At 31.3% G+C, this 27,766-nt stretch overlaps 1 protein-coding gene and 1 non-coding gene across 9 annotated transcripts in view; both read right to left on the reverse strand.

Annotated features, from left to right (window-relative positions):
- The window catches only part of LOC148607397 (GATOR1 complex protein DEPDC5-like), a 59,412-nt gene that overhangs the window by 13,437 nt on the left and 18,209 nt on the right, over positions 1 to 27,766 (reverse strand). For 2 of the 8 annotated variants that reach the window (XM_088543960.1, XM_088543959.1), the window contains exons 15-31: positions 25,241 to 25,271; positions 23,430 to 23,538; positions 22,237 to 22,466; positions 21,726 to 21,932; positions 20,749 to 20,846; positions 20,277 to 20,356; positions 19,584 to 19,708; positions 18,640 to 18,732; positions 16,548 to 16,658; positions 10,069 to 10,210; positions 8,690 to 8,891; positions 8,296 to 8,381; positions 5,910 to 6,084; positions 5,514 to 5,596; positions 2,355 to 2,472; positions 1,645 to 1,680; positions 1,234 to 1,272 (exon numbers count right to left, since the gene is read on the reverse strand). In XM_088543960.1, the coding sequence (XP_088400086.1) occupies positions 1,234 to 1,272; positions 1,645 to 1,680; positions 2,355 to 2,472; positions 5,514 to 5,596; positions 5,910 to 6,084; positions 8,296 to 8,381; positions 8,690 to 8,891; positions 10,069 to 10,210; positions 16,548 to 16,658; positions 18,640 to 18,732; positions 19,584 to 19,708; positions 20,277 to 20,356; positions 20,749 to 20,846; positions 21,726 to 21,932; positions 22,237 to 22,466; positions 23,430 to 23,538; positions 25,241 to 25,271 (1,965 nt within the window). The remainder of the gene's footprint in view (positions 1 to 1,233; positions 1,273 to 1,644; positions 1,681 to 2,354; positions 2,473 to 5,513; positions 5,597 to 5,909; positions 6,085 to 8,295; positions 8,382 to 8,689; positions 8,892 to 10,068; positions 10,211 to 16,547; positions 16,659 to 18,639; positions 18,733 to 19,583; positions 19,709 to 20,276; positions 20,357 to 20,748; positions 20,847 to 21,725; positions 21,933 to 22,236; positions 22,467 to 23,429; positions 23,539 to 25,240; positions 25,272 to 27,766) is intronic. The other 6 variants (XM_088543966.1, XM_088543965.1, XM_088543963.1 and 3 more) reach the window with 5 other exon arrangements.
- Positions 23,812 to 24,004, reverse strand: LOC148607398 (U2 spliceosomal RNA). The gene has a single exon (XR_015915701.1). It is a non-coding gene; the product is annotated as a U2 spliceosomal RNA (small nuclear RNA).

The raw sequence follows: 27,766 nt of genomic DNA on the forward strand, positions 1-27,766 counted from the left end.
TGTGATGCAATCACTGGCTTAAGGGATCGGTTTGATCGATCGATGACTGATTGGAAACAGGCCAGTGGTTGATGACCGATCACAATTTTTGTTGCCTGGATCAGTTCAGGTACTGTTTTACAATAAAAATAAAATTACTAAGTTCTGATAACTTTGGCATCAAAAATAATAAGGAATATTTTGACTCATCTACAGCATTTTCAATCAACATGGTAGTCTCATAATAAAAAAATAAATATACTTGGTATAAAGATAAAATTTCTTGTTTAAAAAAAAATATTTAAATTGAACAAAATTAAAACCTCTTTTCATTGGAAAATTGCAACTGATGCTTACAAGAAAGTTGAATTATTTATTTTATATAGTTTTTTCAAGTACAGTTCGGAAAATCCACTAAAACTGAAAATTTTGATGGTATGTTTGTTTATTTTGTATATAGAAGAATATAGTCAAAGATCAATGAAAACTGACTTCATATAATATACAGTTAAAGGTAATTCATAGTTGCAATTTTCTTTTATTGAAATAATATAAAATAGCAACAAAAACAAATAAATACTCCATAGGATGCAGCTTGATACAACCACAGATGCTAATTTGAACCAATTTGAAAACTATCCACCAAAAAAAAAGGAAATACATGTTTAGATTCAGCATATCAAAGAACTTCAATCAATTAAATTGAAATTGTAAAGAGTTTATATTACACTTATTACCTCCCTTGTCACACTTGATTGGGTAGATTATAAATTTTCATCCATGCTCACAAGAAAACACAGCTGTCTACTATTCAGTATTTTATATGTCAACAATCTATGTAATAATTGTGTGCAATTTAAACCCAAAATTAATTTAATAAACATATTTCAATTTGAATTTGAATTTTTAACAAATTATTGAAATTAGTTTACAAATAAGCGATGGCTACAAAGTTTAATTCAATGTTTTTTCTTAACCTCTTTTTTACCCATTTAAATTCGGAAATAGTTAAAGCCACAACCCCTAAAACCATTTCAAATATTCTTTTTGTAGTATAAAACCTTGTGCTTAAACTTAAATAAGGTTAACCCTAATAATCCAGTCATTCTATTACATTCCCTACAATCACTCTAATGAAAGTTAAAGAGAAACGGAGAAAACCAAGTGCCGATGTACAATGACTTGGACGACAACAGCATCATACTATTATAAAACTGCAATATAATTTTTATAAACAAATAACGAAAACCAAACTTTTTTAGCAAACATAACAAGCCTATTTCCTGCCATCCACTGGAAAAATAAAAGGGATTAGTGTCTGTTTTAATGAATTTGTTTCATCAATTTGAATAATACATACTTAACAGCTAGAAAAAATCTGAGGATGTATATATATATCCATGTCTTGCTTGTATAAATCTTTTCATACACAAATTTACCTTCTATTTTTAAGTTTATCATCAAATCTTCCATTAGAGTAAATATGTTAGTTCAGGAATACAAAAAGACAATTTAAGATTATTTATCAGAAAGGGGATAGAACGAACACAGATTTTATTCAAACCATTCACTTGAAGTTTAAATCACAAGAAATATATAGATTTAGTGTAAACAGACAAACAGACACAAAAATAGGAAGTGCTCAAAGCAGCCCCCACTACTTACAACATCATGTATATGATCATTCCAATGTTCTGCATGCTGAAATTTTTGTGACAATTATTGTTATTGAAGTGACAAATACTGTGAACTGTGAAATTTTCACACCAATTCTATTTTCATAGTCACACCTTAAAAGTGAAATTAAAACTGTGGTAAATATTTGTTTTTGGAAGAGCATCATACTATCATTTTGGGAAAGATCCTGAATTAAAAACTGGGTAAGAGTAATTTGATCATAGAAACAGCAAAAAAAAAGCATGAATTTCCTGGTTTACAGTAGTAGAGTATCACTTACTTTAGTTGAATTTAATAGCCATATTTTTTTTTATTCAGAAAAAGCTTCTAAACAGTTAAGTCAGCATCATTCACAAGTTGTATGCTTACTGAAGAGAGTGGAATCTGTCACCAGCTTTAAACAGTAGCCTTTGACATGTATTTTGTATTGATACACGATCTTGTCCCTTTTCAATTGAGTCCCGTTATTCCATATTTCTGTCAATCAGAGTTAAACTGAATCATCCAATATATAGCAGCGAAACGTAGCTCTAACTATTTTTTTGTATTTTCTTAACGTCTAGATCGCAAAATCAAAAAAAAAAAAAAAGATCAAGAGCTACGATTTCGCAGCTATCCAATATGATGTTTGACCTTGATGACCAAAGCCATTCAAAAAAAAGGGGGGCTTCCAAGATTTTAACAGTATACCATCATACCTTTAGCCTCCTTTCATGTGATGTTCTTTTCAGTTTGTTCAAGGTCTCTAAGTAGCGTATGAACCCTCTGACTTGGTTCTCAGACTCACCCTCAGTTATCTCCTGGTAGATATCACACCTTAAAAACAAATTGTTTTATAAATGAAGGTAACCTTAAACTTCCATATTTAAGATTAAATTGGCCTATAGGATCTATTCTGATATAAAAATCAGTTTAATGTGAGTTGATCCTCAAAAGCATTCATTGCTTTTAGTTTTTTTCACCTAATTTTTAAGGGTTTTTTGGTCAAGGTGTTTAAACTAAAATAGAATTCCTGACATACAAGCTAATGTTAAAAAGAAATGATTTTGTCACAAATATGTTTTATTCTTATTCTATTATTTTGTTCCAATGCCATCAAATATAAGTATGTGCATTAACTTTTATCCATTTTTAATCTGATTTTTTTCCTTTCATTGTTTAAAAATTCTTTTTCGTATTTTCATGGGATGGTGGACTAACTGTAACTTAGCTGTACAACCACATCCTCCCACATGACCTAATGTTTATATATTCTTTTTCGTATTTTCATGGGATGGTGGACTAACTGTAACTTAGCTGTACAACCACATCCTCCCACATGACCTAATGTTTATATATTACAATTAATTTTATATATAAAATGGGTGTGTCAGGGATGTCTGAAATTTCATATGTATTTAAACTGATGCAATTTTCTCTCGAACAACATCATACTGTGAAACTACTTTAATTCGTGGATACCAATTTTCATGGATTAATGAAGAAACACAAGTTCGTGGATTCCTGAATTCATGGATTGGATGTTTTCAGTATGCACATCTATGGAAATCTTCTTTTCCATTGGAACTGAATTTCGTTGTTTGGCCTACCCATGAAAACCACAAAAATTGGTAGCCCACGAACAATAGAGATTTTCTTAGAGATTTTTCATCAAACATTTCAAACTTCAATATCATAAGCTATATATCATAAATAGCAGAAATGTTTAATCACTCTAACATATTTGAATATTGTTACTTTTTTTTTGCTGATACATTTTTTATCATTATTCGTGAACTTTACTATCCTTCATTTTGGTAAAACCATACTCCATCATTTTTTTCTGTTGCTAATCACTTATAATTATTATCATTTCCTTTCCCTAATTTCTTATTTATTGAATAATTTTTAAAAATACCTTAAATATAAATTTAAAATCCACCAAAATTGGGGCCGTCCCTGCAAGATTCAAAGGGGTATTCACAGACATGGAAAACAGGGTTTCAAATATACTTTCAAAAACCAAAGGTACTGGAATTTTTTATGGTTCAAATCCAAAGTTTTTCAAGGAATATCCAAAATCCACAATAAATGGGTCAATGAAAAGGGTTTTAAGTCCTGGGCCTGGGTTTCCTAAAAAAATCTTAACTTGAGAATTCCTCAAGTCCTGAGTTTTCCTCAAATCTTTAATTCCAAGTGATCTGATTGGTTGAAAAATATCAAGAAGGATTTGACGAAAATAAGAATTTGAGATGGTTTATGAAACCAGACCTAAGACTTTGTAGAATGAAATTACAAAAATTCTGTGTCAGAAACAGAGGGTCACAGACCTCTGACCAACTCCTTTGAACCCCTTGAGGTAGACCTAGGGAAGGGAGATAACTCTTGAAAACAGTGATATGTTTGTATCATATTCAATTTCACCAATGCTATCAAGCTTTCATATGAAACAGAATGAAATCAATCCAAGTTACTTTGATGCTTGCATGAGATTGATGTAAAATGTTGAATACAAATGTTCCAATGATTTGTAAGAGTTGGATCCCAAACCTTAAGTCTACCACCTAAAAACCCTGTCCCATCACTTGAATGACAAAATTTATACATTATCTGATTTGAATGTCCTGGTTAAAGTGCCACTCAAACAACTGATAACAAATCTTGTTGAAAAGATAAAGGTTTATATATATAGAACCATAAAAACCCACTTCAGGGAAATATACATGGTATCCCATCTGCAAGCTAGAAAAATTAAACAAATGCCAAATCTGTACTTGAATTTAACACTAATTGTAATATTTTCATGATATTAAGATCTGTCAAAATATATTGTCCCCCAATGCTTTGTGAAATTATGGGGAAAATTATCCCATTACATTAATTGTTAAGATTTACTTGAAGATTGTGTTTTCACTTTGTATGCAAATATTCCGAACCTTGTTATACCAACAACAAAAAAAGAAAAACAAGACATAATTATGAATAAATACTTGGAGATGGCATGACAAAATTCATACATAACTAAATTTATATACTATGTGAGTTAAATATCCTGTTTAAAGTACTACTAAAACAAATGATATCAGATCTTGTAGTAAAGATAAAGGTTTATATATAGAACCATAAAAACCCACTTCAGGGAAGCATTGATTTGTCTCCCATGTACAAGCTACAAAATTTAAATGGAAAATCATTGCTTGAATGTTAATGGTAATGTTTTTATCATACCAAATTATGTTAAAATATACTGTTACCCATGCTTAATGAAATATTGGGAAAATATAATCCCATTACATTAAATGAAGAGGTTTATTTGAAAATGATATTTTCCCTTTGTATGCAAATATTCTGGACCCTGTTATACAATATAATGGGAATGACAAGATATATATACAAATAAATACATTAAGATAGTATGCTAGGTCCGGAAGGGTTGGGTTATCCAATATTGAATATTTCTATATAACCTCCCAGCTCAGTATTTGACCTGGCCCACTTTTTATTCATTTTTTAAATTTTGTCATTTCCTGAAAGTATAAAATGGTATGCGACGAATAAATTATGTTGCTTCTGAAATAATCAGCCACTTCCCTATTAATACAAAGTTTTAAAACAGCAACTTTTAGAATACAGAATTTGCTAAAACTGGTATTTAATTTTCTTATTAGGGTCACCCAAACAAGTGTTATTCGAGTAGGGATAAAACTATTTGGCCCAATTTTTTCAAATCATGGTTAGGGTATCATATACCGTAGCCATTAAGCATTTGGGATAAAACTAAAGTCTTAAGTTTTTTGTTGCAGAAAATATCAAAAGCAATGTTTTCTAAATAAAACATATATTTTAATAAATAAATTTCAAAATGTCATTCTGTTTACCTGTCATTGCCATCAATGATTTTCTTTGTAGCCTGTATTCCAATAGGTAACAGTAGAAATCTGCTTCTCCAATACTTCAAAGACTGAAAAAAAAATGTTCAATAGTTTATACCATAAATTCAGAAATTATTACCATGTCTGAATTATTGTGAAACATGTGACTTGCTAAAAATCACAATAATTAAAATTCTCATTTTGGAGTCTCTTAATCTTAATGTTGGACTAATGGGGTCCAAGTAATCTTTAATCAAAAACTTCTTGAAAAGACCAGTCTGATCAAATAATGATTCATCATTTCCTAAGGTAATCAGAAAATATTTCAAGTAATCAAATACACTACATGATAAACAACAGATCACAAAAATACTTTAAATTTAGTTAAAACTTTCATATTACCTCAAGCAGACCAAAATCTCCCTCTCCATGAGTACATATGTACTGGTCAAAGTAGTTCCAGTTATAATTCTCTAACTTTTCATTTTTAAACTCACTCCAGGATGTTTCATACCCCAGGGAGTCAGGTACCTTAAACCTATATCTGTAGGAGTAGTTCAACGCTGGCTGCTCATGTCTGAAACAAACAAAAACAAAAACAAAATTTTAAATTGGTAGTGTTAAAAAATGGATCATTAAATCTACACATTGCTTTCCACTATTGTTGGCCTTGATTAACTGGTGATTAAGATTTTACAACTAAAAACAATTCAGGGCAAAATTCCCCAATCAAATCAAGTTTGTTCAAACAAACAAGCATGTCTCTTCACCTATCTGCTGAGTAAAGATCCTGTTTTGCTTGGTGAACCCAAAAATCTAAAATATAAGACAATTCTAAACAGATCTTTGTACATCTACCAGTGGGCAGCAACCGTGATGTTTTATTCCAATCTTACAGTGTGGTGGACGTGTTTTTTAAACAAACGGTCGGCATTCCAATGGGAACAAATTGTGCTCCTTTACTTGCTGACCTATTCCTTCCCTCTTATGAGGCTGACTTTATAGCTGATCTGATCCAAAGAAAGAATATCGTTTGGCTAGATCCTTTAATCTCAGTTTCCGCTATATAGATGACGTATTATCTTTAAACAATCCTAATTTCGGGGATTTGATACATTGCATCTATCCCAAAGAACTTAAGATAAAGGATACTACAAACACTGTGAAGTCAGCCTCATATCTTGACCTACACTTAGAAATCGATGGTAAAGGAAAACTACTGACCAAACTTTACGACAAACGTGATGACTTTTCATTCAAAATTGTCAACTTTCCTTTCATCTATGGCAACCTCCCTTCAGCACCTGCATATGAAGTGTTCATATCATTTTGTATCGCGCTAGAACTCTAATAAATAGGTTCCTGGAACAGGGTTATGTTGCTACAAGATTGAAGTCATCACTACAGAAGTATGGTTGTCATCATGAACTCGTGGATCGTTATCATATATTCATCTGCAGGTCATAGTTTCCCTTTCCTCGTTTGTGTACCCTGGACTTGACTTTTTATGAGCAACTCGGCGGGTGTTTCTAGAAAGCAGAGGACGCTTACCCTACCGGTAAACCTGGTCCATGCTCCCAATTTTTAGCAGAGTCCGAGTTGCTCACTTGCTTTTGTTACTTTGTATCAATGGATTGCATTCTTTTGATTACCTCTATAACCTTGGTTCCCTTGATTACTCTTACAAAATATCAAATAGGATATAGTGAGTCAAACTTTAGGACTTACAGAAAGATTGACAAAGACAAGCATTCTGAGAGTATTGCAAAACAATACATAGTCCCATACCGGCTGTTTATATCACTGACCACAGTACTACCATGGATCATCAAGTATAAATGATAAACATAGGAAATGACCTGACTTTGAAACTTTGGAAAAAATTAGCAAAGCAGAACAAAATGTAAACTTGATCTGTAACTCATCAAGGTAGACTCACACACCAAAAATCAGCTCAATATCTGCAAGGGTTTAGAAAAAAATGCAGAAAACTTAAGTTTTGGTCAATAACTCAGACAAAGATCAGCGGAGCAGAATGAAACATCAACTAGATCTGTAACTCATAACAGTATACTCACATACCAAAATTCAACTTAATATCTGCAAGCATTTAGAAAAAAAGTGCAGACAACTATAATTTGGTAAATTTTTCATAGTTCAAGGGCCATAACTCAGACAAAAATCAGCAGAGCGAAACAAAATGTTACCCTGATCTGTAATTCATAAAGGTAGACTCACATACCAAAAATCAACTCAATCTGCAAGCGTTTAGAAAAAATGGGTGGAAATTTTTTTCCCAGACTGACAGATGGACGGACGGACAGAGTGCAAATCGAAAGTCCCCTTTCCCAAGTCTTTACCTTAGTCTGTATCTAGTGACAGTTATAATGAACCCCACTCTCTGTCCTTACCTTGGTCTGTATCTACTAGTGACAGTTATAATGGACCCTACTCTCTCCTTACCTTGGTCTGTAAGTAGTGAGAGTTATTCTGGACCTCACCATCAGTTCTTACCTTCATCTCTATCTATCAACAGTTATAATGGACCCAATGCTCTCAGTTCTCACCTTGGTCTCTATCTAGTGACAGTTATAGCAGACCCCACTCTCTCAGTTCTTACCTTATTAGAAGTGGTCTGTATCTAGTGACAGTTATAATGGATCCGATGCTCTCAGTTCTTACCATGGTCTGTTTCTAGTGACAGTTAAAGTGGACCCCACACTCTCAGTTCTTACCTTGGTCTGTATCTAGTGACAGTAATAATGGACCCCACTCTCTCAGTTCTTACCTTGGTCTGTATCTAGTGACAGTTATTGTTGACCCAACTCTTTTTATCTTATGGAATATCCTACCAATACTAAGATGATACTCTTCCTGAAAAATTTACAATGATTGTAAGCTTACAGGAAATATGAACATTTTTTAAAAGACAATAAATTGAACTCAAGATTTTCATACCAACACATACAAATGTATTAATGTGAACCTCCATATGAATTTATAAAGATTTGCCTCCTAAAATGCACACTAATATATAAATACCGGTCCTTCAAGTACTATGCAAATTCGGCATTTAGCATTAACAGAGAAATAGTGAAGATGTATCATTATTAGAGATAAACAACAGAGTAAAGCAAGCTGACAATTATTTTGCAAAGAAACAATAAGAATTTATATCTTACTGATGGTTCCTGCCGTGGCCTTGCTCTCATTAAACCCATAGAGTACTGTGGTCCAGAAACCAGTTTGGACTGGGATGCGGGAGCTATGACTGTAGCCATGATGATAATCTGAAATCCTTGAGCCAATCGTGAAGATATCAACTCTCTGAATACTTGCACAGTAGATAAGGGTTTCTTTGGGTTCATTCTATCAGAATCAGACCTGAAATTCACATTGTCAATTTATATGCTGCTGTATTATCTACAGTCTTCATTAATTAAAAATTTCATAAGGAGGGAATGTAGAAGATTGCAAAATATCAACTAAAGTTCTTAAATTTCAACACCATTACAATCAAGCCTTGAATCTGACTTTTGGCAATATTCAAATTTCATCAGTTATAAACTTTTTTCTTTATAATTTTGAATATTAGGCATCTTTCATGACGGAAATCCTATCGATCGTCAATCTATGAGGTAATCAGTTGTTACAGGAGAACAACTTAAGAAATGTCACAACATTACTTTCAACCAATCAGATTTTACAGACAATGTGACACAAGCACACAATAACCGATCTCAATGGCAAATTCTTTATATCACTTGTTCATATCACATCGTCCTATGGTGTGATATCACAAAAAATTTAGTCGTCCAAGAAGTGAACAAAATGACCAAATCATAGAATGTGCTTATAACATTGGAGAAAAATGTTTGAGATTATAGGTAAAAATCAGGGCTGATAACAGGAAGTTGTCATTGTAATTGATTCCATGCACTGAACTATCAAAACAACTTCAATATCAAAGTCCATCATATCCATAAAGGAGATCAACAGGAAAGAGTTATAAATGTTAAATGGGAATATTTATAAATGAGTTAAGGAAGACAAGAGTATACACTACCTGAACCGATCCATGCAACTAAAATTGCGATCGGTCAACGATCACCGATCAGTTTTTCTAATCAGCCATCGATCCTTCAAATTAAATCCGATCCATTAAACCAGTGATCACATCACATGACCACAGAGCTGTCAATGAATTTTAGAGATTCCATTGTTTCGTTTGTGAATTTTTACACATATTTTCATAATGCAATAGATTTAAACATCATTTAATTATTTTTATTTTACGTTTTATTTTCAACAACCTGAACCGATCATCTGTCATTTTACATAACAAAACTGCAATCAGATTGGTCACCGGTCATCAACCCTTCAGCAGTCATTGATCTGTCAAATAGTTCAGCAGATTTGTTCAGGGACTGTAAAAGACATATTAATTTTTTACAAAAAGACTGTTGTTAAATCTTAAAGATATTCATTAATGTAATCATGGTCCATTCCTTCGGTATTCGTTAGAATTATTTAGTATACCCTTAGTGATATAGAAACCTACTGGTTCATGTCAAAGTTCATATCCTCTGGTAACAGGTTATAATTAGAGATGACGTAATCATTGGTCAGGCTCTGTTTGTCTGGGAAGTAGTCTGTTGTGATGGGGAGAGATGCTGGCATTGTCAGGGATTTCCAGTCCACACCTAAAAATATATGAACAATATTATCAATCAATCAATATTATTCCAATGAATCCTATGAGTCAAATCATATCTAGATTCATATCTAGTGTCAAAAGAGGGATTATGTATTAACAAAAAAACTTTTTTTAATCATATTTTACAAAGAACTTGATATAATATCATGATTATATTGGTATTTAGTACAGTAATAATGACCCTCCCAAAACTCAAAGTGAGCTTTGATTTTTTCTGTGATTAGAGTCCATATTTTAAAAACACACATGTATGCAATACAATGTAATAAAAATATTATTCTGAGGAAGATATGAGTTGTTTTTTTGGAAATTTAATGCAATAATAATGAAAAGGCTCTTTAAATACTCATGAACTTAAGCTCATTTTAGTAAGTGAAAATTGAATTCAAATTCAAATATAAATAACAGCGGACCAATGCAGTAAAGCCATTAAAAAAATAACTTCTTGGCCTCTTATTTTTTCATGAAAACCAATGAGGGAAGGGAGGTAATTTACTGCTTCAAAAAAAGATGTTCTTTTTTTTTTTTTACAATTTTTAAATGCCAGTACAAAAAAACGATGAAGACAGTGCCTTATTTTATTGGTATGGCAGTAAAAACTGGTAATGATCGAAGCATCATCAAAAGAAATGATTGAGGAACTTAAAACCAAGAAATTGACTTTAATTAGCATAAAACCAGGCCAAGTAAAATTAATTAGTAGATTCTCATCCTGTCCCATCCCCTAAAAAGTTGGCAAAAATATAAAAAATTGGGGCACGATTTTCAAAATCAGGATTTTTTTGGCATTGGTTTATGAGTAAAGAGATACCACAATACACAAATCTTTCATTTCTTGGTGACTAGAACGATGTTTCTTTTCTGAAACAGATGTGGTTATGGATTTAGAACATATCTATACTTCAAATAGCTAAAAAGTAGGCTAGCAAATATCTGGTAAAAAATGAAAAATAAAAAATAAAATCCTTCCCCCTACCCTATATTTTGTGAGGATGGATGAGAATTTAACATTTAAGTTTACTTAGCCTAATTACCCTACTTTTCAAAATTATGGAAAAAGGAATTAGCTATGTCTCTATAATAAGACATAAAACTTAAAAATAAAGTTTCTCAAATACTTCTGAAGGTATCAATCTTCAAGGCATTTAAGCAGGCTATAAAAGAAAACAAGCCTTGAAAAATTCTTTGAAAAGCTAAGTAGCCTATGAAGCATAAAAAATAAATCTGGTTCTAGGGCATTCCTAATAAGGCTTATGCACATTAGTTAAAGTCTTCTAAGCAGCAAAGAAAGCCCATTCTAATCAATTTTTACACAAAGAAGTAGTGTGTGTAGGTTTTATGTGTTAGATCACACCAATTATAACAAGAGGCTTTCAAAGAGCCTGAATCGCTCACCTGGCAAACCATGCCCTATTAACTACTAGTAACTACTAGTAATTAGTGGTAAGTAAGTACAGGTATCATGCTTTGTTGCCATGTTTTACAAAAAAAAAATTGCTGAAAAAGAGCATATATTGATGAATGCTGTAAGTTCAACTGAGTACCTAGGACACTGTAAAACGTTGGAAATGCCTTCAAAGTGCTTTTAGAACCTTTGAAAAAAATTTGGGCAGTGGTCTCCCATGCCCTACTATTCCACCATGTCTGAGAGGCATAAGCCAATTTGCTGGGGAAAAGAACATAAAATGAAGTTAAATCATGGCTATACAACATTTTTATAATCACCATTCAACACAGAAGACCATGTTTACTATATAAACCAAATATAGTTAAATTCAATGTAGGTTTTAAACATTGGCAGGAAAACGGCCCTCCAGAACAAACTTTTGTCAATAAATTTTAGTCGCATGGTTTAAAGGAAAAATTTTTACATGTACATGAGAAAAACGACAAAAAAGATCGACAATGATGATGACTAAGGATGCCAAATGATGGCAATAGCTCACCTAGCCTATGGCCAGATGAGCTAATAAATTAAAGAGTGTATTCAACAAAAACAAAACACAGTGAAGAGTAAGCCAATTATAATCCTCAATAACTTTTTTTTCCTATTCAGTTTTCAACAAAGTTTCTCATCCAAACTTATCATTTCAATAAATACATGATACTGTACATGATTTTTTTTTTTTTTTCATGTGAAGGCATTTATCACAATCAATAAATTTTAATTGTTTTTGTTAAAGGGCAAAATAAAAGTAACCTTCATATTATTATGGCCCTATCTGGAAATATAAAATAAGGCACTCTGAAATCTTATTACATCATTAGAAAGAATCCCTAAATTAAATGAAACCTGACTGAACAGAACTTCTATAGGGTCTTTAAGTCTCATTCTAGTTTCATTTTCCCAACCGAAATTTCTGTTGTAGAACATATTGAAATCTGAAGAACAGTCTGCATTTTACTGTTTATTTCCGGGATCTTGAAACGCTGTATTACAATGCAAAATCTTCTATTTTACAATTTTCTCAACACTTATATATGTGAAAATAGATATTTGTCGTTTTTATTGATATTTTTACATGAAAATATGTTTTGCTGTTATATACTGAATCTGACACTCCGAAAATGACAAATCTTTATGCATTTGGAAGATAGAATAGGACCCATTCTCATGAAACCACGGAGTCACATGACAAGACATACTAATCCTTTTGGACTGTTTAGGCAAGCATTTGGTTTATACACATTCAAAACATATTGAAACTGATTTACAGTGACTTAAGATGATTTCTAGTTTATACAAAAAATTGTAAATGTAAAATTAGTGGTAACTTATGACGTCATAACAGATCTAAGTACTATGATGTCATAACTAATGACTAATTTTACTCTTATGATTTTTCTTCTTATGATTCTATTTCAACTGATTTATTTAATTTATCGTAGTAAAAAATTAGACTTACATTAACTTGAATTAAAAGCATCATACAAAAAATAATTGAGATATTTCGCTACATTTTGACACATAACTATTAATATTTAATTAAAGGCAAATTTAAAGTCATTTAATTAAAGGTTTACACTTTAATCTATCTCAGGATCATTTCAAATTAGACAAGAATCATATTCATGATTTATTAAAATTTTATCTTATTCTGAGTAATCAATCCATTAAAAAATCTCAATATACAGGTTACATAAATACTGTATGACATGTTTAGTACACATGTACATCATATAGATAACATGCATGCAGGTAGATACATTATTATACCTTTTAAGATGCATGTACATGTACATACTAACAGATATAATTTCAGCATGATTATCTTAGCCATGGCCCTCTTATTGATTGATGAAAAACTATGGATTCTTCTACATAACTTTAAGGTCATCTTTTAAGAAACTCATAATGTATCTTTTAAATAATTCATTAAACAAAATGAGTTAAATACTGAATGAGTGTGAATGCAGCAGATTTTCAGAATTAACCTGTATTTGAAATTTTCTTGGAAGTCAGACATCAAGTGTTGAGACCATGTCAACTTAACCAAAGCCATATTTTGTAACCAAAAAATGCAGAACCTATTTCACTTGGACAATTAACACAGTAAAATACCCATGGAAATTAAAATTCAACAAATATCTTTAAAATAGTGTAGATGTGTAAAATATAATCAAGAGATTAAAATGAATGAGCATAAAATGATAAGGAGCTCAAATTCGCTTTCCACATTTTAGAGGAAGGTCCTGGGCTTTCTAAGTTTAAAATCAATAACCAGCTGGAGGAAAACAAAATGTCCTCCATAATATATCAATGAAAAGACTTGGAGGTCAGGGACATAGGTTACTGAAATTTCAAAGGTCATAGGTCAAAAATTGAGGCCATTGGAAAAGTAACTTGAACACCTGTGATACTTTTACCTTGTGATGACTTGACACAAAATTAGAAATAAAAGCAATAAATGTTTATAGAAGATAGGACTACCAGTATCTCATTTATGGATATTGGTATTGCGATGAGAAGCATTAAATGATATAGTTTAACTGAGTTGATAACATGATGTAGCTGTATACTAAGTTTCATGATAATTTAAAAAATAAATAACTGAATGATATACAAATGAATTGATGAATAGACAACAAAAAGACTAAAAATCTATACATCCCTGAGCTTTGTCAACAGGAAACAAACAAACTGTACACACAATAAGCTAAGCAATGTACCTCATACACCACCACAACAGAAAAAAAGAGGAAAAAAGATTAAGACTGATGCAGGCATACAAATCTGAAAACCAAAGATTTTGTTAGTAAATATTTACTGCATGGTATGATGGACTAAGAAATTGAGAGCCAAATTCTACTATGTACAGTTTTCACTTCTTTAGCCATAAGTGTATCAGTATCAATTTCTGTAAGTTTCTTAAAAAAAAACAGTAAACAAAGGAGTATATTTATCTATAATAGTTTCCAACCTAATCATAAATTACAGACATAAAAAGATTTGCAAGCTGTAGTCATAAGAAAATTCATTATTTCTGCCATTTTTCAGTTTTATTAAGGATGTTCACTGCTGTGTTTAAGAAGAACAAGGATTTCAAAGGGTTGTGAAATCTTTTAAGATCTTTCATGATAGAACAATATAAGATCAAAATGTACACATTTTTTTTAGATATTAGCATTTGAAATTTTGGTGGGAAAAGGATTTCTCATGATTTTCCATAGGTTCTGTCTAAGTAGGTTTTATCTACTAATACCACTGAAGAAATAAGGATTTCATAAAAAAAAAACTTCCCAAATAAAATTTGAAGGTGTGTTTAATGAAATTATGAAAAGGAAAAAGGGGGTCACTGGGCAAAAAAAATTTATGCTATGAAATGGATGAAACCAGAGGAGTCTGAAATTTCTGACAAAAATGTCTGAACATGACCAGCAAATATCCATATTAGACAGATTAGTTTTTCGATGCTAAAATACATGCCACATGCTTTGACAAACTAACTTATTTGCAAATAGTTGTCTTAATACAGTAAATATTCAAGGTTGAGGAGGCAAGTAGCCTGTATTTTGTTCATGAAAATATACGAAGAAATTGTTCCTTTTTTTTCTGTTTTTTGGTAGAACTTACACATCTTAGTTTTGGACTTTAGATTCCATGCTACACATCTGTGAAGCATCTTTGAAGGGAAAAAGAAACACTTGGGTAATCAAAGTACATGTAAATATCACTAAAACTCATATTAAATTTGTTTGAAAAGTTTTCTGGACTGAGTTTAGTATAGACTAAAAATACCCTTCTGCAGGTTAAATGTTAAATTTTAGAGAATATTAAATAAGAAGGTAAAATCATAATTCTTGATGGCATTAGTCAACAATGAACATTAAATCATGGAAACATTTTGAAACCTGCTTGAAAATTCAGAAATACTGAAAAAGGTGAGCCTAAAATGTTTTCACCCATAAAGTGTTAGTACAAGTTGTATATTGTATTAACAGTACATTGTAAAATTTGACTCTCACTGATACATTCAAAGATTACAAATACATATATATGCTTTCATACCTGTTAACATTGACCTATGACCTCTAGCCCAAACACAGGCCCCGGCTTGTTAATTTTGTGTTAATCACTGCAAGCATATACTAGTCTATAGACTGCATTTTCTTCAAATTAATTGTGTAAAGAATTTTGTTCAAACACCAAACTTCACTTGATTCTAATACATATCTTACATGAGTTTTCACTCCATTTTCAGTGTAGCATACTGTGGAAGTACTTTAATTCATGGATACCAATTTTTGTGGATTAGGAAAGAAACACAAGTTCGTGGCTTCTTGAATTTGTGGTTTTGAGGTTTTCAGTATACACATCAATGGAAATCTCCTTTTTATTGGGAACCAAATTTCATGGTTTGGCTCACCCAAGAAAACCACGAAAATTGATACAACACAAACAAAAGTACTTCCACAGTATTGATGAATTTGAATTTTCTTCCTGTTATAACATTAGCACATAATTTCATGCAAGAATTTATGTAAATGCTTCAAAAGAGAGTTGATAAAAAGTTTTGAAAATATTTACTGTACTTGGCACAAGCAGTAAATATATTGATTGAATATATAAACAATGCATGAGAGATTAGAAAGTAATTGAAAGAACTGTTTCTTTTTTAAATGAAAATCTATTTTTACCTTTTTTACATTAACAGGGATGAATAGCCATATACTAAACAGGAAACAAAACACAATACTACCCAGAATGCAATGCACTTCCATGCCATACAGTGCGTTTTGGAAAGAAAATTTTGACCACAACATTTGAAGAAAATGGTGAGAAATTCTACAAAAAGGTAAAAAAAAATGACACTAATTCATACTTATTCCAGCACAAAAATTTTTAGACTGAAAATCAGTGCCAAGAAGTGGTTTAATCAAGCATGACCTCGACTGAATTATCTCTTGACTTTCGGCTGGTCGCCAATCTGTTCCTGAAATTCAACATCACCATTCTGACATTAAATTATATGTTTTGTGAATTCCATAATTATACTATAGCATAAGAAACAGTCAGTGTTTTTTCACGTGGTTACAATAAAAGGTAAAGAATCCTATAGGAGTAATACAATGGGAAAAACCTCATCTAAATCTAAATTTCTCTCTCGTCAGCCTTAAACTAAGTAATGAAATAAAAATATATGAAAAAAACATAGGAACTTGATGCATAAAATCATAACAAAGCATAACAATTCAACATAAAACAAATACAAATAAATGTGAAAAGAAATAATATGTCTCCTAATCTAATATAGAATCTATGTATAAAAGAATGAATTTTATTTTAATGACTTATGAGAACTATTTTTATTGACAAAACTATGACACACCTCATGCATAAGGTTTGCCCAAAACCCTGAACACCATTTTAAACTGAAGTTTAAGGTCCTTGGAAGTTACTGTTAGTGCATTGTACTAGTTTTGTGACTTTTTTTCAATAAAATAGAAACCACACAATTGATTTTCTTATGCTAAAACACTTTTTTTTTATACCTCAAAACCACTAGAGTTACACTTCATTTTAGCAGAATCTGCAAAAAATAATACTTTCCCAATACAAAAATACAAGTCATCATTCTCGAATCACATTTGTGGATTAATTAAACCAAATAAATTAAATTTTAAAAAGTTGCCCTGGTATTCAGAGACCCCTGCTCTTCAAAATTTCCAAAAAGAACCATAACTTATTATGAGTTAACTAAATTACTCCTCATATAGGTACTGAAATGTGAGACAGACTGACATTAGGATCAGTATATACCCTGACAAATCAACTGAGCCATAAACATACTGGTGCCATGTTCTTTCAAGTGTTTTTTGCAGGAGTTGAAGCCCTTGGTAAGCAAATGAAAAAGTTGAAAGGTCAAAAATCAAAATCATAGAAGGGACAATTAAAATAATTTCAATAGAAAAAATTGAAAGTAGACAAAATGGTACAGCATCAAATCTTGTTAAGGAGAAAAGAAACAAGGCTTGTGAGTAATTTATCAAAACAAAATGCCCTGATCGTGCACATAATAGAAAAAGTATTGTAAAAAAAACATACAGAAATAAAACCAAATGCAAAAGAAACGAGTCAACAGGCCTCATCATTAATCTGGTTCCCTGGTCAATATCATAAGCAACCCTAGGATCGCTAAAAATAGACTCAAGTCACCACCGATGGATATGCACAATATATGTGTAAATTGCCGCTCATGAAATAAAATGGAAACAAAGAAGAAATTATCTAAATTAACTCTATTATTATGCATTTGTGTTGAAAGATGACATAAGTAATTTGAAAGAAATATTTTAATGTTTCTTTTTTAAATTTGAATATTAGAATGTATAAATATAAAATAAAACAATGTCATATACGCTCAGCCAATCAAAAGACAGAACACATCACTTGTGACCCGGGGTTATATTTGAGAGAAACTTGTGAAACGAAAATATTACCCGGGCAGCCAGGTTAGCATCATCATGCACTGAAGTACCACATTTGAAATAATTAAGAAATGAATTACAGTAAGATGATAAAAAAAAATTCTAAAACAATGCTGAATTACTACCGTATGGTAAACAAGTAAAAGATCACAGAATATAAACCACTGTTAAAAGAGAAGAAAACATCTAACACTGAGAATATGTTGAATATATTCCTGGCCCAACCATTAGTAATCTGAATAATAATAGCTTTGGTGCGAATCTCACATTATGAACTCACTCCATGCAGAGCGAAAAGCAAAATGATACTTACATTTTTTAATTCATTTTTAGACCTTTCATTACTTTGATATCACATCTTATTTTGAAAAATTTTCGCATGAAAATTTATTCTCAAAAACTTTCCAGAAGATAAAACAGATACAAAGTAGAGTGACAACTCTTTAGCTGTAATGACAAAGAAGAGTATCATCATTTCTTACTAACCTGTAGTCATTTCAGGACTCCACTCTTGTTCCCCTGTAGGGCCCCATAGAAATGATTTGTCCTTTGCTGATTTACTGCCACCAGATAATTTACCTGTAAATAAAAAGTGGATTTATTTTTAGATGGTATTGTTTGCTATTCTGTTATAAAACTACAAAAAAAATTATGGTGAAATGTGGGTGACCTTTGACCTGACTAAACTAGAATAATCAAGTTTTTTTTTTCCAGTTTTGCTCAGTAAATTTATCTACTGAATTTGCAACAGTGGAACATTATTTCTGACAGCATTTACACAGACACCTTTTACAGAAGCAATCAATAGGCTGAAGTGAGAAGATTTTTACCTTCGATAAGACCAACAATAATTTTCACAAAAAAGTCATAAGTGTAAATATATCATAACTTTTGACATCATTATGTATTTTCCTATTGTATATATAATGTCAGAAATAACGCATCCCCTTCCTGAGTTACAATATGACTTTGTGAGTTTTCCAATCGGTACAAATCACTGGTCACCAGAATTTTCTATTTACTATGTATGTTGTGTAAAAATAGACTGTTGATAACAGAATGCTACATATGTGCAGTTACTTTATTTTATCCCTTTACTAGTTCATTCATTAATGAATTCAGAGTAAAATCAGAGAAAATGGGAGCATTGAAGGATACCCCGCCTACTTACCATAGGAACAATAGGGTCATAATGTCAAACTTGTCAATCAGGAAATTAAATCACTATATTCTAAAATCAAATCCCCAAATATGGCATATCTACATCTACGTGCTACATGTATATAAAGCTTAATCTTGTCAAAATATTAAGTGACTGCAATAAGTATTACAAAAAAAACTGTAATGTAAAAGAAACGAATGGACAAACACACCATAAACACTAAACACCTCCCACAAAATAGGGATATATATAAAAAAACACCACTTACTCCAATTAGAAATAAAGCATGAAGAACCAGCTGAAGAAGGCAATGGATTATCTGTGCTACCATGGAAACTAGATTGTATGGGAGACAACCCATAGCTACTTCCTCCAGATTCCTTCCAATCAATCCTGAAATTAAACAAGATATGTTTTATCACTTTAAAAAAAAATCAAAGCAGTCAAAAGTTCTGTAAATAGAGAAATTTTCGGACTGTCATTTTAAAAAAAAAAAATTCCTTTTTTTGCAGTGTTGAATATGCTATATTTGTCAAATGACAGTTGTATAGTCCATGTTTAGATTTTACTTTGAAAGTTGCAAAAACAAAACTGTCATAAAACAGAAACACATTTTGTAGGAAAAACATGGAGAAATTTCTATATAACAGTATATCTTGTTTTGGTAAAGCTCCCATCTTGCCACAAGTTACAATGCATGTATAGATGTTTAAAATTTTAAATTATTGGGCTACGTATTGCAAGTAGCATGCACTGCAGTGGAAATGATTTAAATTTTTCAAAATTTTACATTCTTATGTAAAACGGAAAGGACATTAATACATGACCTTTATATTTCATGAAAACTGAGGCTGTTTAAAGGTCTTGATGCCTCGTGACATCTTCTATTAATTAAAAATGATGATTTAGTTTTATGGTACTGTCAGAATTTGAGGAAGTCCAAGTATACAATTTAACATACCCTGTAGCACCTTCTCCTAAATCAGTACTGCTCTGTGTGGAGAACTTACTCCTTCTGGCTTCTAAAGCCAAATGAGCTCCCTATTATACAAACAAATTACAAAGATGTACCGGTAATAAAATGTGACTGCAACTATAGGATAAAACACAACTTTTAATGATCACCGTATGTTCAAAAGAACTGGTATGACTACATGTACCACAGAATAAAAGAAAAGTCTTTTTATCTCCATTCACTTGTTTTTGTTTTTCATTTTTGAATTAGTGTGTTTTTGATGAACTGCATACGAAAATAAAACTTAATTACTTTTACTCTTCACACATCATATAATTCTTTAACAAGATTTATATTACTTGCCTCTTCTTATCTCTCACCTGTCGGTTAAAGAGCTCATAAGAGCTCGTGTTGATTTGTTAAAATGTATATATGTGCCGACTCTAAATAAAGTTTACTTACTTACTTACTTACTTACCTGAAGAACCTCTGGAGTAGGTAATCCATTCTCTTCCTCTATAGCATCTGAGGCAGAGGTATGGATATGGTGTGTCTGTACAGCAGCTCCACGTAAATCTAATGACAAAACAGAATGATTCTCCATAATAAAAACATCAGTCATACCAAATGGCACGTTATTTTGGCAGGTTAAAAATTTGGCAATTTTAAGTCAAAAATAGATGAAAAAGGTATACAAAATTTTGGCACTTGTAAATTTAGTTAATGCTAAGTGGTGAACAAAGAACTTAAGCTCAGAGTAAAAATTTGCAAAATTTATTTAGGCGTTTTTAGACAGACTGATAAAATAAGCAAAAAAATAAGCACCCCGCTATATGGTAACTGACTGAATGGGGTTTTTAAATGCGGCACTTGCATATTTATGAAGAAAAATCATGCTTACATCATTTCTCAGAATATCATACTAATAGTTTATTGCGGCAAGAGGTTATTATTCTATCACAACTCATCTGATCAAACTGAAATTTGAATTTATGTTTGTAACCAATCCGAAAGACATTCAAAAACATCCAGTAAGCTGAGAATTATTTCAAAAAGACATCCAAAGAGCGGTACCTTTGTCAATATTTTTCTGAATAAAACTGAAAATATAACTTAATTAACTCATCTAAATATAAACCAAAATATCAGTATCTCAAAACATTTTCCTTTAAAGTTTGAACAATTATATAAGTGGAAAGGCAGATTGACAAGATGACAGGGATGCAAAATTAAAATCACCGGTAATCGTCTATTTCCACATAAACTGGTAGAAGGCTATAGTTTACTTAAAAGCATCAATAGCTATTCTGATCAAAGACTTGACTAGAGGAACACTTTCATCTTTGGGGTCTCATTTGAAATTGGATCTTATGGACACAATAGGCTAAGGCCCAAGTGCTTGTAAAAAATATTTAAAAACATTAAACCTCCCATTCTCTTAAAACTACATCTGACCTCTAGGAAAAGCATGCACCCATCTGCGTCTGTATGAAGTCATTTTGAACTGCATTCTGGATGGAGCAAATGGGTTGATAAGGGCTCGACGTGACTTGAACTGCTGTTGAACTCTAGAATGACCTATAGGTGACCCGGCGCTCCCTACACGAGGTCTCATTTTTATACCATCGTCACTTTCAGTCGACTCAAGTGACATCTTTTTATCTAAAAAAGAGTTGCGTAACTTATTTCTTCATTGTGCAATACTTTAACCCATCCAAAGTTCATTTCTTGGTTCTTAGGCTATTTTCATTTAATAAAAATAATGAATAAGTGGACAATAGCCACATTTAAAAGGTGAAAAGGAACTGTTTGATACACAATATGACATTTTTCAAATTTTTTTTTATCTATGTAATCTATAACAAAACTTCTCCCTTTCAAAGACAAATGGGAGAAGAGACCACAAACAAGTTTTGGCTTATTTCTCCCTCTAGAATAGGCTATAAAATAAAGGTCATATCTGTACCTGTAACAGGATAGCATCCTACAGATAAAGACATGTCATCACTGATGGAAGATTTGGGGATATTTATAGCTGATGACCTTGATCCTTGACTATCTGATTTGTCTATATTTAGTCCAGCAAAGTCATCAGAGATATGTCTTGTCCTTGGTTGTCTAAGTCTCTTAGCATCAGCTAGGGTTGTAACGTTTGGTTTCCGTACATGAAATCTGGATTTCTTGGCATCTCCAAGGCTGAAAATAAATTATATTAATAGATAATTTATTAAACAGGTGAACCTACAAAGGCAAAATTTTTTCATATGATTTTCACATGAATTCTTCTTTGTCACTTTCATCTCAAACAAGCAAATAAATTTCGTAACAGATGTGAAATTTATGTGAATTGAACCATCGCATTTATTTCACATACAGTTTTCACATTAAATTCATATGAAGTGAAATTCACAAGAAAATCACATGAATTTTATAGTAAGTTCACATGAAGTACAATTCACATGAATTTCAGGTGAATAATATTTGCCTGTGTACAGTACCTGAAAAAAAATTACAAGTCTATATTGTAATAAATACAAGGAATAAACAAGCAGTTGTAGGTGTCTAGTCCAACACAAGTTTTCAGTTCAATATGGATGATTATAAGACAATATCCTGTTGGTATGGTTCAGAGTTTAAAACAATACTATTTTAGTTTTTATTGTACAAAAAAGGACAAAATATTTATTTGATTCTTACACTTAAAGCAATATTCATTGTTAAAAATCATTGTTTTTTAAAGCAACTTGTACAATTATACCATAACTTTATATTGTCAGTTAGTTTTACATGTTTTATAATGGTACATCTGCAAATATTTATGTCAAAATATATCTTTTTTTGTGAAATATCTATGAAATAAAAACTCAATTCCATACTGCACTGCCCATCTGGCCTTTGCAGTACAGCACCACTGGTTATACCCAAAAAGCAGTAGTTACTCCAAAAAAGGATTTGTTAACATAGTTAATCAACGACTGTACTGTAGATGATGCAGGGAAATGAGATACACAGTGTTCTACAGTGAAAGATACTAAATAATTAAGTACTTACATAAAAAATTTACTTTTAAATAAAAATCTCCCACATGAGACAGCGTCAATGGGGAGAATTTCCCCCATGAACTTTTCCAAAAAAAAAAAAGGTATGGTCATCACTTACCCAAAGCTTGGAACAGGAAGTTTAAAAACCTGTGCATCATACTCATCATAGTCAACAAACTCAAAGTCATCTTCATCATCACGATTAGATCTGGGAGACGGTATCAACTCTAAAGTAGAAAGGGCATTTGATATATAACCAATACTGAGCATAACTCTACACACATACAAAATTACCAAAAGAAATCAAAATAACAAACAAGGCACCAATAAAATTTTTTTATTAAATATGTACTACTTGGAGGGTTATTAATAAATACTAAAAAATTCACGGGGGACTAACAATTGCATAAACGTACCTACAGTTTTTGTATATAAAATTTTCCGAAGAAGGGGAGATTTCAAGGAAAGTCTTCTCTTTATTTGTTATTAACTCCCCATGAGGGGAGTGGGCCGATCCTGGAGGTACTGCAATACCAGGCCAACCCGTGACGAGAGCGGAGCAAGCCCCTGACTTCTCATCGAGTGCCAAAAATCAGTTTAATATCGAAGTACCCACATAGGGCACGTATCAGATATTAAGCTGATAAGAACAGATACTACACTTTGATCTTAGCCAAAAGGCCGAGAAGCGATACCAGTAATTAGTTAGTTAGACCAGGACTACTTCCTGCATAATGTAGGTTAGCATGGTATAAGGAATAAATTTATCAAGCAAATAAAAGACAGTTACATAGATTAACAACATCCATTTGAAAATTTTCAAGACTCTAAAAAAGTGTGAGTAAAATAATAATCATAATTTTTACGAAAAATATCACATTAAAAGATAATTTGCTATCAAAAATTTCTCCATACAAAACAAACAGTATGATTTGTCAAACAGAGTTATCGTTGCTGTTTAAACCTCTTTCTGACATGTTAATCAGACTATTTATAGATCAAAATGTAAACAAGATAGGCTTGAGGCAGTTTACAGAAAATCAATACCTAACATACACACTAATGTTGTAATCAGGTACAAAAGATTAAGCTGTACCAGGGATTACAAGTGATACAATGGTGTTATCAAGGTGTTGAGAAGTTGTTACTTACCCATTTTCACATGTATACTCAATGAAATACATTTTTTTAATGATTTACTGATGTACATAATAAATATATGAATTAATCAACATTGAAACGACACAAATACAATGTGAGAAACAAATTTCAATTCATATTTATCTTCTTTTAAATGAAATCAATATTTACATTAAAAATAATTGGATCTTTAACTTAACACCAATTTATAAGTCTCTCTGTAATATATATGTAATCTTATAAATTAATTCTACTACTATCAAATATTCATTCACTATCAACCTGTACAGTAGATTGACATTGAATAATTAATAGAGTAGATATAAACATTTCATAAATTATTAATACAGAGATTTGTAGCAAGTCTTAAACTCTATGTACAGAACAGATTACAATAATGGGTTGCAAAATAACCATTTCCTTCAAAATACAATGCCATCATAACATTGATGTAATTGTAGTATCATATTCACTTCAGGCAAGGTAATTTGCTTCCGGCTTTCAAATCACCAGTGATAAGTTGAACCCACCATACCAAATCACCAGTGGTAAGTTTAACCCACCTACCAAATCACCAGTGGTAAGTTTAATCCACCTTACAAAATCACCAGTGGTAAGTTTAACCCCTTTCAAAATCACCAGTGATAAGTTTAACCCACCTTACCAAATCACCAGTGGTAAGTTAAACCCCTAACAAAATCACCAGTGGTAAGTTTAACCCACCTTACCAAATCACCAGTGGTAAGTCTAACCCACCTTACCAAATCACCAGTGGTAAGTTAAACCCACCTTTTTCTTTGTTCTTTGGCTTTGATTCATACTGAAAAAAATCAGAAGAAATTTTCTTCAATTCAATAAACAAGAAGCAAGCAAGAAATGGGCAACGAAAATTATTTTAAATTAATATAAAAAAAATCCAGGGCCTTTTCTAGACATCAATGGCAAGGACAAATTCTGCTTTTTAAAAAATTAGCAATATTGACATCAAGAATTAAAGCATACAGCTACAGTATAAATACTTAAACACAAAGATTTCAACTTATGAAAAATTGTAAATAGGAATAAAAATTGGAGGATATTGAAAGATTATTCAGATATTGCTGACATTTGTTTTAACCACTGTTCATACTATAAACTTAACAGTTTATGAAATTAAAGAAGATCCTTTTTTGCCCTGGACAAATTAAGATGACATTCAGACAAATCAATGTTGTATTATATTTAAACAAAGGACACCCTGAGTTTCATGGGTCTAATTCATTCATACATTCATAACTACCGACAAGATAACCTAATTTTGGGCACAAAATTTTTTGGCAAATTGTACCTAATTGCCCTACAAAATAAGTTGTTCCTTGAAAAAAATCAATATTTCCTATTAACTGTTAAGTTGACCTGGTATAAAACCAAAGAAACTGATATCCAAACAAACTATATTTTTTTATAAATTAAATGATACTAACTAACATCCAATAATATGAAATTAGAATCACTTAATTTCTCAAGAGAATGAATACTGGTTACACTTGTACTTGATAATTTAATACATAGAAAGTACACAAAACATTGAAAATAATTGATAAGTCACAATATCAAAAGAGAAAAAAATGAGGCCAGGTCAAATACTGAGCTGGGAGGTTATATAGAAATATTCAATATTGGATAACCCAACTCTTCCGGACCTAGCATACATTTACAATGAATTCACTCCTATTTAAATCTATTAAAAACCTGTATGTTACAATAACAAGGTACAGGCCATATGAATATTCCCTTAAAATTTATTGCAAAATATTGATAAATAAATATATGAGAATAGAAACATTTCTAAAAATCTTTCAGTACATGATTTCATCTAGACACTGACATAATTAAAAAAATAAACAAAAATCAAGATTGTAAGTAATTCAACAAATAATTTCTTTATACTAAGTGCAATGATCATAGCAACAAATATTTAAAGGGAGGTAATCCAATTCAATTTTAAAAAAAAAATGTTTTTTCTATGTTCTATTTTTAGATTGCCTTTAAATATCAAAGTAAAAACTAAACCTATCAATGGCTTTTTTTTTTTAAGTTAAGCCAAAACAGTTGAAGAATGATTTATAATAATAATAATAATAAAAATTCTGCAAATGCAAAGAAATAATTAATAGAAAGATCTTTTAAGGAGATTTGGTGCACTAATAATAAGTATAGACAAAATAGTCTGATCACATAGAATGTGTAAATGGCAGTGTAAACTGTAAGTCATACTAAACAACAGCAATCATTTATTTTTATAAGTTAATTGATGGTAGACATTTAAAAAAATCAGAACTACTCAGGCATATTTTCCCAAGCTCTGCGATAATTCCATTTAAAAATGCTTGTTTTATTTGCATAATTTAGTAAAAATCTAACAAAAAAAAACTTATTTCAACGTCTTCATAAATACAACAAGCTATAATATTTAAATAAGAAATTAAGAACTATAAATGTGGTCCACATTGGTCTAAGTTAAACAAGGGTAGATATAGTGTTCCAGGCTTGGGAACCTAAATAGAATTAAAGTTTGTTTTTGTCTGCAAAAACATATGTCTCCCCCTGTCACGCAAACTGGATCCACTTGTAGTATCCATCACATCCAAAGAACAACTTCATAAAATTCTGTTGAGAGGCTGCAGAGAAGTTGCCCTAACTTGTTCAGTAGTTCCAGAGAATTTGAACTGACAAGGTAATGATGAGAATTTTAGACAAATTTCAAAGTTCAAAGGGGCATAACTCCTACAAAAATTGGGATATCAAAATTTCCTGGTACTATGCATAATAACATATGATGTTCTTGCTTATAAACAAAGTTTCCTAAAATTTGGTTCAGTAATTTCAAGGGAGTTGTGCTAACAAACTTTGTGAGGAACACATGGACAAATGGACAAGCAAAAAACTATATGTCTCCCTAACAAAGTGGGGAGACATATAGTTTGTAATATTGTAATGGTTAATTTGTTGCCTTTTCCATGCCTAAATTATTTTTTTATTCACTTCTCATACTTTTCTCCATAGACATTTTGTATGCAGGGATGGATGTGGAAGAAAAAAAAACAAAAAGAAAAAGCAATTACACTGTTTCAATAACATATACTCATTGATCAATAAATACTCAGGCTGTTTTCATAAAAGTATTGCTCTACTCAGTTTAAATTAATCTTATGAAAAAATGAAAATCATATTTGATCCAATGCTTAGTGGCTCATTTGCCTGAATGGGTGCTACAGTTCTATTCCCCACACTAAAAAAAATAACAAAAAATTAGAATGTAAAACATTTCCTACT

The sequence above is a fragment of the Perna viridis genome, chromosome 9 (genome assembly GCF_037379345.1).
Source record: "Perna viridis isolate PV_CMFRI_1.1 ecotype Kerala chromosome 9, ASM3737934v1, whole genome shotgun sequence".
NCBI lineage: Eukaryota > Metazoa > Mollusca > Bivalvia > Mytilida > Mytilidae > Perna > Perna viridis.